General features: G+C 36.7%; 2 protein-coding genes across 3 annotated transcripts in view; both read right to left on the bottom strand.

The window, feature by feature from the left end:
• Positions 1–14,640, bottom strand: part of LOC129793519 (G-protein coupled receptor dmsr-1) — a 65,399-nt gene that overhangs the window by 8,618 nt on the left and 42,141 nt on the right. The gene's annotated exons all lie outside the window — the stretch shown is intronic.
• Positions 7,799–10,096, bottom strand: LOC129793493 (zinc finger protein weckle-like). Its single transcript, XM_055833586.1, has one exon. The coding sequence runs from the start codon at positions 9,716–9,718 to the stop codon at positions 7,955–7,957; it is 1,764 nt and encodes a 587-aa protein (XP_055689561.1). The 5' UTR covers positions 9,719–10,096; the 3' UTR covers positions 7,799–7,954.

The following is a 14,640-nucleotide window of genomic DNA, read 5'->3' as shown; positions in this document are numbered from 1 at the left end:
TGTACTAAATTTCAATAATTTCGATTGAAAATTTATTGTTCTAAAGAATTTAGAACTCAGACAAAAATTTCAAATAATTTCTGGGAAAATCTGGGTTAAACTTCAAAGATTTTGTGTGTGTCTAGAGTTGAATGCGTGTATTAAAAAAAGATTTCTGTACTAAAAACCTTTAAAAGGAGAAAAATAAAAGATTTTTATACGGAATCCACCCTGGATTGATTATTTCAAAAAATATTAAATATTATTTTCTAAAGAAAATCCATTAGTTTGTGATTAAAGTCTTTTAAATCTTCTACATTCTTCCATCCACAAATGCCCCAAATGCCTATACCTATATGTAAAAAAAAAATTCCGCCCAGTGTAATCTTCATGAATATTTGATCGGAAAAATCACTCAAGCATCCGTCTGCGGAGATATTGCTACGGTGGGGACCGGAGATTGTTTCTAAATTTGTCAGTATTATGGGTTAATTGGTCACGTTCCTATTCATCCTCATCAGGTTTCAATGTGAAATGGATTCCCGCCTCTGGATTTTCTTTTGACGTCACACCCGCGCGCGTTTTTCTCTTGATCCTTAAGCAATGCCTCTCGTACGTGATGTCCCCCCATTCTCCTCCTTCGTCCACATGGCTTGTCTCATGGCTTGTCTCATGGCTTGTTCTCCTTTAATCTCAATCAACTTTATGGACTCCCAGCGCGGAAGGGCGCCTCAAAAGGAAACGTTAATTATGAAAGAAGCATCCTCGTCCCATTTTCGAGTGAAAAAAAATCATCCATCAGGAAAAACCAAAGATATACCCACAGAAAGTTCTAAAGTTTTCCTTTCACAAAAGACTTTTCTCTTTTTGAAGGGACTTGCCGTGAAGACAGAGGGAAAATGGATAGTTTCAGGGCATGGATGGATGAGCCATAGAGGAATATTATGTACAAATAAGCAAAATTGCGCCTCAACTTTTGTGGCTTTTTGACCACATTCACAATCCATCGTCTGTTCTGTACGTAAATCATTTTGAGTGCTATTTATAAAACAATCTTCTCGTCATCTTCCACCCTTCATATATGTTTTATTTATTATGAATAAAATGGAAGAAACTTTTGCAAACCACGCAAAATTTGTTTATTGAATAACAAGAAAGGGAATTGAGGTTTAATTTAATAAATTTTCTCTATATAGAAGATCTTTTTTGAAACTTTAAGGATTTTCCAGAAGGAGTTTTTCTTAAGAAGCTTTTCTAAAAAAAATCTATCAGTCGTTTCTTTAAATATTAAAGTGATTAAAGCAATTTCATTTGAAAAGTTAATGAATCCTAGCGATGGAGGCGCCTTGTAATCACAAAACAGTTCTTTTATTAAGGTAAAAAATTAGCAGACATGACAATGGAGATGCCTGGTAATCACAAAAAAGGAAAAACGAGCAAATCTCCTTGAGGAGACAATTGCAAAATTCGGAGGAATCGATCGAGCAGGTGAGAGTCAACCCCCACATTGATTTCATTACAGACTGCCCGGAGGATGTTTTGAAAAAAATCCTCAAAGTCAATGAGAAGAATGTTTTTCAGTTTACCAAAGAAGTCATTCCATTCATTAAGGAACGCCAAGGAGGGAGTATCCTCTACATCTCAAGAATTTCAGCTTTCGCAGAATTTTATTTTTTTTTACTTCACGAAAAAGAATTAAAAAAAAAGTTTAATTTTAGATAATGGGTGCCTACGCAACTGCCAAATCCAGTCTCTCAACTCTGGCATAGACCTCCTGAAGGCGTCTAAAGAGTGACAATATAAGGGTTAACGTGCTTGGCTGCTGGATCAGTTGTAACAGCTTTCATGGCGAGAGTAATGAAAAATTTTTCTTCATGAAGTATTAAATGAAAAGCTCGTAAAGTTTTCCCCTTCCCTATTATGCAAAAACATCCACAGGGAAGTATAAAATGGAGCATCATGGAAACCAGTGGAAATTGCTGGACCAGCAGCATTCCTCCTTTCGCAGGATGCCAACTACATACCAGAGAGTGGAATGTAAAGTCGCGTTTAACATTAATTCTTCCGCTGCTGCAGATTAATGCAGAAAGCAAGAATTTATTAATATTGTGATGGAAAGTTTAAAAAAAAACGATTTTTAGGTCATTTAGTTGAAAAAAAATCATTTTTTAAAGGGGGCTACGAAATCTAAGCTTTTTCTGTTTAGAAAAAGAATTTTTCTGTTCTTTTTCGTATTCTATTTCTTTGAAAATATTATTTGCTTTATAAAGAAGAGAAATAAAATTCGGACATGAATAAAAGATAATTTTTATAAAAGCTTTCAGCTCAATTGGGCAATTTTTAATTTATGGAGGTCGCATAAAAGCTTCTTTTTCGGTGCAAAAATTACAGATTAACACTTCAATGGCCATTTTGTCGTAATTTAACTGAAAAAAATGAATTCTAAAGCAGCAAAAAAGACAAACTAACCTCGTGTGAAGGTTTTTGAAAAGAATTCAAACATAAGCTTTTACAAAGTTCAATAATTTTCTTTCTTTATTTTAAATTTTGTTGAATTTACATGATTTGTCACGGCATTCAAAGTGTTAAAAAAAAAAGAATTATTTACATAAGAATGCAAATCAATTGAAAGGAATTGTGACAAAGAGAATTCTTTCATTACAGTAAAGATCAAAAAAATTCAACACGTTCTACCCTTAAATGATCTTAATATGTACAGTAGCTACCTGTTTGTGTGTAGGTATATTAAAGTTTCATTATATTCACCTTGTCCCTTTTCTCTGTTGGACCAACATTTCCTCCACCTCTTCGTCACTCAAACATGCACCCAACATCATGGGCAGAATTTTAATTTAGCACCCCCCACATGGAGGATTTTCGGGAGGAAATTCTCTTGCTAACTGTCATGCCTCTGAGGGGTGTGGGAGGTTTTCAGAGAAATTGAGATTCAGCAAACGTTGCCAACGGGGAGGGATGTGGTGGACATGTGCTTTTGACCCTTTCCACTCGCTTCACGGAGCTCCCAGAAAGCTCTTTGTGTTTGCAACAGGTGGAGGGTTCGTGTTGAAAAAAAAGGTAACAAAAGCTCCCTTTTTTTTAGGGTGCAAAACGCCTCAAGACGACACTAATTATTTCCAGGTAACTCTACGAGGTCTGGGGAGTGGTATCAGACACTGTGAAACATGGGCAGTGGGTGGGAAGGACAGACGAGGAGGTGGACGTGAAAAGAAAATATTTATCCTGCAATTACTTGAGCTTTTATACGGTACTGTGGGTGGTGGTGTGATGTGAATCCTCACTGTGTGTTAAGGATGAATTTGATGGACTCACGTCATTCAAAGTCAAAGGGTGGCAGTCACAGAGGCATGGAGAGGGAAAGACAATGAATAGGGGATGCGGATAAAAGGTCTCTCTTGGGGGGTTTTGAGACGCGTTCAGATGAATCTAAAATCAATTTGCAAGAAGCCCACACGGATGGAGATTAAAGGACTCTTCGGGTCATTTCAAAACCATCCATGGGGGGCTGCTAAAGCCCCCAAAAGGGACGATGCCTCAACGGAAAATTTATTAGAAATTGTTCAGTGAATTGATTTTCTCCATTTGAATTTAATTAATCCCGCACAAATTCAATCCTGAACTCATATATAAAGCTCTTCCAATAAGGAAAGGAATGCTTAGCCCTAATATTACTTTGGAGAGAGGTTTCATATCGAGGAGAAATTCTTGTCCAGAATTGCAGCTCTCTTGCAAAAGATTCTCCTTCATATTACTAATTTATTGCATGAAGAAATTTATGCAGAAACGAGAGATATTAATTTTAGCATCAAAAGATTCATTTTGTTGGGATTTGCAATAAATCGGGGAATTTCCGAATTTTCTCAACATGATTTTCTCTTCTACTGCGAGAGATTTCTAATTAAAGCTCTGGGTTTTGGATGTGAAAGGATTTTTGGAGAAAATTCTTTAATTTCAAAGAAGACGTGTAATGAAAGACAAGCTACCAAAGAAATTATCTTTTGTTGCCTAATTTCGATCTATTCATTGAAATATTTGAGCCAAAATTAATAAGTACGTTTTTATGTTAAAATCTTAAGCACATCATGCGTGAGTTCTCTTTGCTAGCTTACCTATTAGCTGTGATTCTTTCTTCAAAGAAGCACAGCTTCTGTGTACACTCAAAAATGCAAAGTCGTCAGATCGGGCTCAAACTTGGGATGAGCACGAATTAGGGTCCCCACATTCCAAAAAACGTATGCGCCAAAAATTTTTCCGTCCGGCCGTCCGGCCGTCCGTCCGGAACCTTTCGCTAAATTACAAGAGAACGGTAATAGATAGAGACTTGCGGTCAACGGCAAAGTTCATATATCGGGTGGAAGACATCCGATTATGAAGTCAAATCCAACCCCCCACCCCCGCGACCGCCATTTTGAATAACCTCAAAATTTTGTTTTCGCTATATCTCAGCCCCTGTAATAGCTAGAGGTCTGAAATTTTGATATGTTGTAGAGACCATCAAGACCTTTCAAACGATACTTTATTTTCGAAAATCGGCCAAGCCGTTTAGCCAATATGGCCGCCAAAATTTTTTATCGAAAATCGGCCATAACTTGAGAACGGCTTGACCGATTTTGATCAACTTGGGCTCAAATGAGAGATATTAATGAGCCCTACAACTGCTCGGAACATTGCAAGTTCAAGAAATGACCGAAAGTGGCGCTAAAATCGAAAACAAAATTTTCGATGAGTTTTCGATGAATATCTCGAGCACCGCTTTATAGAATTGCTTCAAATTTTGATATGTTATAGTTGACTATAGTATCTATCACCATGCCAAAAATGAAGAAAATCTATGTAGCCATTCCGGAGATATCGCGTTTTAAAGTTTACATGTCATACCTTGAGTTGCATAAGTCCAACGCCCCGCGAAGCGGGGCATTTTATATATACACATATAAAATAAAATAATATATATATAAATGCATAGATATATACATTATATATATACATATAAAAATGCAAAGATAAATTTATATAAACTGCAAAGATAAAAATTAAATATAGCATGGATGGAACAGTATAAAGCGAAAGAACGGTAAGTAAAACTTACGGGCTGTGATTCTTTCTTTGACAGTGAAAAGTGAAATTGACTGAAAATTGAGGATGGGCAAATTTTGAGGAAGGCTTTCGCGCGTACCGAATCACAGCCAACGCCCACGATTAAGGCATTTCACAAATTATCTGCGCGTTGGCTGTGATTCGGTACGCGAGAAAGCCTTCCTCAAAATTTGCCCATCCTCAATTTTCAGTCAATTTCACTTTTCACTGTCAAAGAAAGAATCACAGCCCGTAAGTTTTACTTACCGTTCTTTCGCTTTATACTGTTCCATCCATGCTATATTTAATTTTTATCTTTGCAGTTTATATTTTATGAGAATTTATGTAAATAAACGATGAAAATGCGGAAGTTAATATTCTTAATTTTATCCAATTTAAACCTTTTCAAATATTTCGTTTTAAATCTTTCGGTTAGTTACTCTGCGTTGATACTCAGGTGTTTAAGAAAATTAATAAATGTTTTTTAGATAAGAAAGTCACCATCTTGAAGAAATCAATCGCGGAGTCGCCATTTGCGTTTTCAAACTCCTGAAACAATAGCTAAAAAAGCGTTATTTTTTTACGTACCTACTTATGTTTCAAAGAAGTTTTAAAACATCAGCGACAGACGTGATAAAGGAAAAAGTAAAATGAAAACACTGTGCAAAGAATTAGAAAAAGCTTCTAATTCTTTTTATTTTTAAGTAACAGTGAAGTGTTTTTGTGAATGTAAAAGGATCTTCAAGCATGGAAGTACCCCAAAAAGGTCTTTCTGTTCAATCTCAGGAGGGTAACTTGCAGAATGACCATAACCGCCATGTTTACATCTTTTGAAGCCAAATCAATGATTTGAGATGCAAAAAACTTACCTTGGAATAATTTTGAACACCTTTCAAGGTAGGTGGTTGATCTTCGTGAATAAGTTGCGCCCGATTTATGCATTGTGGACTTTTTTTTGATACAAAGGAATTGATGGCGGAATGTATGAAGGATGATCCTCTATCGCAGAACAATTTTAACCCATTCCATCTTGTAGAGGATCAAAAAACATTGAAGAATCGCGAGAGAAACTCCCCAAAATCCACTGGGATCACATCGAAAAGTGCAAATAAAAATTGCCAAAAAATTCAAATATTGCGACGCCATTCGACGTTTTTTTCCCTATAAAAAATGTTTCAAAAGTTTTCTGTAGACTTGTCGCTCATTTTCTGTAGAGTTTTTTTCTAGTCAAAATAAATGTTTATTTTTTCGTTTCTGGAGTGATTTCTACATCTGAATCTGTGAAATCTTCTGCTCCTTGGAAGTCTGTGCATCTAATGATACTCTCAAAGCACTGAGAAAACAAACTAATTGCGAGTTTATTGCTGTGAATAATTTCATGAGACTTCCGGATGTCTTGACATTGCAGCCTCCTCGAGAGTGGATGCAACAAGGAGGAGGACATGGAATTTCTGTTCACTACCCATTGATTCAATTTCAATGTGCCGGAGCAAATCTTTCGCTTCCGGAAGTCCCAATTTCTACAGCAAAACCTCGTGGGCATTCTGCAGAAAAGAACTCTGAGAGGCAAAATGAGAGTTGAGAATCACTTTTGTCAGCTCCAGGAAGTCATTGCTCTTGGGAAAGATGTATGGGAAGACGGTGATGAAGATTTTGTGGACTTCCTCAGTGTTACAATCCGCGGAAGGAGACTTTCCGGAGGAATCCCAGAATAGCTTTGAGGGCAGTTAGTTCTGCGACTCTCAGAAATGTCTTCCGTGCTGGTCATGATTTGCTTGATGACTCCGTCGAATGTTTCCGGATACTGACTACTAAACTGATTTCTACATCTGAATCAGGTATATTGCGTTGGATGGGATTCAACTCGGTAAGATTTGCTTAAATTCTCACTGCCAAAAAGGCCCAAAAAAATGTAAAAATATTTGTTTTGATTTGCAAGGGGCTGGTTCTATCAACCTCCCTCAGCTTCATTTCGCTGTGCATCACCTGATTTAGATGTAGAAATCACTCCAGAAACGAAAAAATAAACATTTATTTTGACTAGAAAAAAACTCTACAGAAAATGAGCGACAAGTCTACAGAAAACTTTTGAAACATTTTTTATAGGAAAAAAAGACGTCGAATGGCGTCGCAATATTTGAATTTTTTGGCAATTTTTATTTGCACTTTTCGATGTGATCCCAGTGGATTTTGGGGAGTTTCTCTCGCGATTCTTCAATGTTTTTTGATCCTCTACAAGATGGAATGGGTTAAAATTGTTCTGCGATAGAGGATCATCCTTCATACATTCCGCCATCAATTCCTTTTCTTTGAATTTTGTTGAGATTTTCTCTCCAAACTTATCTATCTATAGAGAACTAATCCCAAGACAAGGTTTTGATTTAAAACTATTTTATTTTAAAATGACTACTACAATTTTTGACGTTTTATTGCTCAATATTTTGAAAACTTCACGCCATCTTGAAACACTGCTGCTCTTCTGGGCTACATTCTTCCTAAAAAAAATGCAAAATAGTTGACCATCAAAGACGTTCCCTCAACTAGTGAAAGCCAAGAATTTATTAACCAACTCTACACATTGAATGTTTTAGTTTGCGAGAAAAGAAATTCAAATCAATCTCTAAGATTGTCTGCAAAATGGAATCCAGGGACGCTTCCTTTTTTTCTATAGTGGATTTTTGTGGAACTTTTTTCGATGACACGAGAGGGGGAATGATTGGCGTCCTTTTGTTATATAAGAAATTTATTATCTTACGTCTTTCATCTCTCGCTCATGGCATTTGCACAGAAAACACGATACATTCTTAAAGGGGCGGGGGCGTGGAGGAGAAATGGGGAAAGGAGGACAGGAGAAGCAGAAAACACACGCGGTGAGGATTTTTTATTCGCTGAAGGAGTCACTCCAGTAGGTGGAAGTCATCGGGGCGACGCACTTGAAGAGATCTCTGCCCACGACGGACGCCTCAGCCTCCTGCTTCTTCTTCGGCACCACCACACCGGGACAGGTTTGATGTTTGTGATTATTGAGACGCGTCTGGGATGTGAAGTTTCTCTTGCACTTGTCACACGTGAACGCCACCGCATGTGCCACCATCTCGTGCTTCCGGAGTTCCTTTTTATTCGGGAAGTACTTCCAGCACTGTGCACAAGAGATGTTAATCTCTTCATTTTCATGACGCAGCAAATGCCCATTGAGACTCTGGGCAAGCTTGAAGGTCTTATTGCAGATGCGACAGATGAAGGGCTTTTCCCCAGTGTGCTCTTCCGCTTTGTGACGCTTCATCTCCTGCAGCGTCCGGAAGGTTTGCCGGCAAAATTTGCACTCATGTTGGGTTTCCTTCTTGGCGCTCTTTAGGCGCTTTGAAAGGGGTTTATCCTCATCGTCGTCATTGTCATCAATGGGATCCTCCTGCAGGGCATCCACTTCGTCATTTTTGCTGCACACATGCTTTGACAAGCTGGCCGGGCTGGCAAATACCTCACTGCATGTCTGACATTGCAGGCTTTTCCCGCGGAATTTTCTTTTTGTATCCGGTGGTGTTTCCTCTGCATCACTTCCGGGTGCTGCAATGAATACCACATCATTGCGTGGGCGTCTACCTCTTCGTGATGGGCCTGGGGGACGTCCGCGTTTTTTGTACTTTCTCGGCTTCTCTGTGCCCTTGAAACTCACATCGGAATCCGATGGGGAACCTGCTACGTCTGACAGGTGAAATTCCTCATCATCCGTGCGCTTCTTCTCCTCAGAGTTGGAATCCGAAAAGACGTCAGCATCAATGATGACAAATTCCGTATTCCGTCGAACTTTATTCTTACTCCGTTTGAGCTTTTGGCGGAGCTCACGGTCGGTATTCTCGCAGGTCTCCTTGAATTCCAGGGCAATCTTGAGCTTTTCTACGCAGGCGCCGCAGATGAAGTGTGGCAGGAAATCCCTTTCGAGAATTTTGACTGTCCTGCAGATTTGTTGAATCTTATCGCTTATCACGGAATCATCGAATGGCGAGAAGATATCCACGAGATTTTCCTTTGACGTACATACCCGGCATTGATTTTTATCCAATTCCTCCTCCTTTGCGCGGGAATTTTGTGCTTCCTGGGTGGCTTCGGGGGATTTTGATGAGTGTGCCTCTTCTTCCTCACCTTCTGGAACTGCTGCTGCTGCTTCCTCACCCTCCACAGTTGTCTCTTCTTCAGCTACCTCTCCGGAGACTTGAGCTTCCTCATTTTGAATGTTTTCCTCCACCTCCTCCTCCTGCTCTCCCGCGGGAATTGTGTTATTTTGTTGATGACTCTCCTCCTCATTCTGTGATGGTGCCACGGTATCCGTGGGTTCATGGCAACTCTCCCCCGTAGGTGGTGGCATACTCTCAGTGGCTTCCTGGGGCAGCAGTGGGGGTGCATTGATGGCTTCCTCCTGCCCAATTGTCGATGCAAATTCACTGAGTTCCTCACGCAAATTCGACGCAATTATCGTGCCACGCTGGACATACTCCTCCGGTGCCCCTGGATGCTTCATCTCCATCATATCCGGACGCCGCCCCTGCATGTCATCGGCATTCTGCACCAACGCCTGTGACAAATTAGCAGCCGCATAGTCCACAGCGGCACTGTACTCATTTTCCATGATGCCCGTGTAATTTTCCATGGTGAATCTGTAGAAACATTGGATGGAAACGACGCTGTAGATGGACTTTTCACTGGCTTCTTTTCTTTTGTTTTTTTTTTTCTCTATCCGGGTGTTTGACAGCTACGCCCGCGCCCCCGCGTCAACTTGTCACTTTGAACAAATGGACGGACGCCCTCAGTCACGGCCGCCGCTTCTATTTCCCGCTTTTATGGCACTTTACCAACCACCACCCGCAAAATCTTCACGCACGTCACGCAATTTGGACCCCCAACTGGGTTTTTGTGCAACAAAAAACAACTCCAGCCGGGAATTTGCAGAGATTTTGCAGAAAAAAGCGCGGATGCCAAATTCCTGACGGGAATAGTCGGGAAAACTCACGGGAATTGGGCGGGAATGGAGAGAATGGAAAAATTTCTCGCAATAACGTCCGTTGCGAATGCGCGCGTATTGGAATCTCATTGGAAAGCTCCATTTTTCTTGTGTTGGAGCACGGTTGGAGCTAAAGAGGTTTCCCAATATTTAGTTTCTTGTACCAGAATAAGGGTTTCTCAGTTCCAATATTTTCTTACGAGAAAAATTGTGTATTTCTTGAGTTTTTTTAAAAAAATTTTATGAAACTTTAAGTTTTTTTTTTAACAATTTTTATCTTTTACAAGATGGCGTTGGAATTCCAAAATGGCGAAAAGATTTTCAAGAATATATTAAAGATCGTTAAGAAATAGTTTAGTTGGGGTTTTTTGAATCTTTTTTTTAAGTTTTAAGATGTAAGAAATCAACATTGTTTAGGAACATTCTTATAGAATTTTTAAAAAGATCAAGATGAAGTTTCATTAACCCTTTGCCACCATCATGAAACATGAAAACATTGATCGTTTAATCGCTATATTTATTCGTTTGATGCTTCTCAGAATCATACAAACAATTAGGAAGAAAATATTACATTTCAAGTCATACGTCAATGTATGATACTTAAAGGGTTAACTTTTTAAAGCGTTTTAACGACATTTTGATGCATTTTCTCGTAAATTTGGATTTAATTCTTCTCAAATGAATTGCAATCACACTATTTGATATTATTCCTCTATTGAATAGCTCAGTAAATGTGTAAAAATAATTCATTTCACCACCATTGGAAGTAGGAAGTAAATATTTGTGATATAAATTACAATTGAATTGCAAATAAATCTTCCCACTCTCTACCATATTACTATAAAGTAATATTCGAACCCCTTTAATTCCTACAAAAGCGAAAAATGGGGGAGTGTGAGAAGATCAATACTCAGAGGAGAAATTAAATTAAAAAAATATTATTAAAAACATCCCAAGCTCATGCATGAAATTGACTTGAACGAAAACATATTTTTTCTCTTTTCACTTTTTGGGGAAATTTGATGAGCAGCGTTCGTATTTTTTTTTTGCCTCAGTGGGTTAACTGAAAATACGTGCCTGGGAAGGCATATGTAGCTACAGAAAAAAACTTTATAAGCTTGCAAATTTATTTTGGGGTTATTCCAAAACTCCCTCCTAAAACCCCCAAAGGGGTTTGCAAGAGCTGTCGGTAAATTAATTGAAAATATTTTAACCGAAACGATGCATTTTGAATATTTTTTTGCATAAAAAAAAGATTTTGATTTTTAGCCTGAAGCTTTTGTTATGAAATAAAATGTATAAAAAATAAACAGAAGCTTTATGTTCTTTCTTGAGAGAAAAGCTTTCATCTATAGCTTTTATTTTAACTTCCGATTAATAAACTATTATTTGTTTCACTATCATCCGTTGATCAACATCCGTTTTGTTTTCTCTAACGTAAAAACACTCAAAATACTGAATGATTTTTCAGAGAGCTTTTTTGACGCTTTTAAAGTTCAGCAAAACATTTAAGGGAAATTCAAATATTTCGCAGAAATGTTATTTTAAAAAATTACGTGGAAATTTCACCAATGAAATGAAAAACAGATAATTTAAATTTACATTTCTTCCTCATTTTGCAGAAATAATAAATAATTTCCCTTCACGGAAGTACATAAAAAGCTCAATATATCGCGTCTCTTTAACCCTTTCAGGGTTTTTAAAACTCTTGAAAGTTCCAAGCTGGAAAATATTTTTTTCAACTAAAACTTAGATTTTATCCTAAAAAGGTTGAACCGCCATGTTGAATTTTTCCTAACAAACAATTTAGCGTAAAAATTTTGATTTTCTCAGTTTCTGGACGGATATTCACAAAATTAAATACATATAGAAGAAAATTCATTTTTACATATTTTATTATGAAAACTTTTGATATTTATCGCTTTTATAACATATAAAAATCTTCATAAATATTTATTTCAACCTCTCTGCAGCAATTTTTCAAAGCTCCCCAAATGCAGAACTTTCCCCACTTAACAGAGAAAAGTAAAAAAAATGGTTTAAGTACATTCTTCATCCGTTGAGCGAGTTGTTGGTCTTCCTATTTTTCTCCTGCTCCACGCGACCATTAATAATGGCAGAATGTGGGAGAAAATCAAACATTTTTCTTAACAAAATTCTTCCCTTGTGCAATGCATCTCATAAAATATGAATATTTTGATCTTTACCAGATGAAATCACAAATATTTTATTTCTCCCCAAGCTCTGTGCAATTATAAAGATGATTCTAGGGAAAATACAAACATCCCTCTGTAGAATGTTCTTCGTATATGGAAAATACTTAAGCTGAAAAGATTTCTTTTGATGAATTTCCCCACAACAACGATGACGTTGTAAAGTTTCTTAATATTCTTCGGAAAAAAAAAGAAAAGAAAAATGCATTTTATGCTACAAAAGACGATGCTTTGTGTGTCAAAAAATCAATACAAATACCATCAAAATGTTGATACACTTTGGGAGTGTTTAAGGTGGGAAATTTCATACCAAAAGTTGTGATGAGGGAGCCAAAGAAAAAAGTAAAGCGCGTCGTGTTCATGAAGAAGAGCTTCAAAAAGAGCTTCAGGGAGCTTTACCTTAAACACTGCATACTGAGACATATAAAAGCTCATATTCACAGGAGGGAGGAACCGTGGTGAATCCTCTCAAAATACATCATTCCAAAAGCTCAAAAACATGCTCTATTCGCACTAATTCATTCTCGCATGTTTTATGGGCAATTTATATGCTCTACAACCTCCTCAAACTACTCTAAACTTTACGTAGAAGATGAAAAAAATTTTCAGGAATTTTCATTGTAACAACTCGATGTGCTCAATCACAAAAGGAGGAGCAATGTGGGATTCTTCGTATTTTTTTTACCCCAAATTCCGTGTTTTCCAATCGCACCCTCGATGTTCTCTTGCTCTTCTTGTTCACTTGTAAGCTCTGACTTTGCTTGTTTTATAATGCAAAGAGATTGGAGGGCACGTGGAAAATTAATTTTCATTTTACGGGGGGAAATTTTTAAAGAAAACTTCTTATTGAATTTTGTGCAAAAAAATTGTTATTAATGATTAAGCATATTGAGGGAGATTGAGAAGATTTTGCACGATGCTGACATCAGGGGAATATTTTGAAGAAGTTTATTGGATGTTTGGAATGATTTTTAATTTTAACCCCAAGTTTTTTAACAGAACTTTTTGGAACCCTGATTTTAAAAATGTTTAGAAAAGTTATTTATTAACCGAAAATTTTAAAATTTAACGTAAGAACTTCTGAAACTTTTTTTTAAAGTCGAACAGATCAAACATAAACGTTTGGAAAAAAAATTATCAATTAATCAAAGAATTGGCCAATTCTACCAGATTTTTCATCATTCTCTGAATTAACTTAATACATAATCTAAAATATTTGAAACTAACTTTATCTATTATTTATTGTATGTGCTTCAAAGCTCTATTTTTTTTTTAAATTGTAACGATTGTAACGTTTTAATATATTATTTATTAATTTTCTAACGTTTGACAATTATTTCAGAATACCAAAACATTTGACATTTTGTATCCGAATTTCCAAGTTTTCCATTAATTAATGAAAAATTCACCTAATCCAAAAGATGTTCAATTATTTTTCTTTGTCTCATTATATCCTGTATTGTCTTTGATATTTTTCTAACGTTCGACATTCTATCCCACGTTTATTTGACATTCGACACTTAAATGTCAAATAATTGAAATATTATCCCAATTTTATTTATCTTTGTACTTCCAACATGTCTCGCGAATTTCTCAGCTTCTTCTGCAGTGGGTTGAATTTTCTTTTGTAAAATATTTTTGCAAGCTAATTGAACCCACGCACACAATAATAATCTATTCCCTCCTCCAATTAAAAGCGATTTAAATGCTAAACATTGCAATCTTGTTTATGTAATGTTCAACATAATTGAAATAATTACACGATATGCAATTAAATGTTGAAAAAACATTTTTTCGCAAAAGAATGAAAATCAATTAAATGTCGGAGGGAATGTTTATGAAAATTTTCTCCCTGGAAAATGCTTTTTTCATCCCTTTGGGAGCTATCACATGCAGAAAGGGGATGTTGTGGAATAAAATAAACAAAGAATGACTAAAGGAACTTTTCCAATTAAGTACATTAAATTAAATATTTATCAACTCAACATACGGTTGATTTGTGAATTCTTCGCATTTCATCTCCAATCTCATTTATCAGGTAGAAATGGATTTAGCGAGGGGGTGGCTTGATAAGTTTCTTCTTACCTGACAAGATAAACACACGTGTTGTTTCCCTCAAATCTAACCCTGATTAAATATTCTCTGTTTTCTCCCTGTTTTCCCCCAAAATAATGGAACATTATTTATAATTTGATTCCTTTTGCCATGCCCAATCTTCTTGCCATTGATTTTCAAAGGGGATTTAACAGGGATCTTTTGCATGTAAAAAATTTATATATATATAGCTTTACATACATATGTACGTAGAGCATATGTGGCTACATAAGTATATGTTTGTGGCTTTTGTATTTTGTATCA

The sequence above is a fragment of the Lutzomyia longipalpis genome, chromosome 3 (genome assembly GCF_024334085.1).
Source record: "Lutzomyia longipalpis isolate SR_M1_2022 chromosome 3, ASM2433408v1".
Lineage (NCBI taxonomy): Eukaryota > Metazoa > Arthropoda > Insecta > Diptera > Psychodidae > Lutzomyia > Lutzomyia longipalpis.
This window is presented reverse-complemented; position numbering and strand designations above follow the sequence as displayed.

Coding starts and splice junctions, on each gene's coding strand:
- LOC129793493 (XM_055833586.1), bottom strand. CDS start 9,718: ATGGAAAATTACACGGGCATCATGGAAAATGAGTACAGTGCCGCTGTG.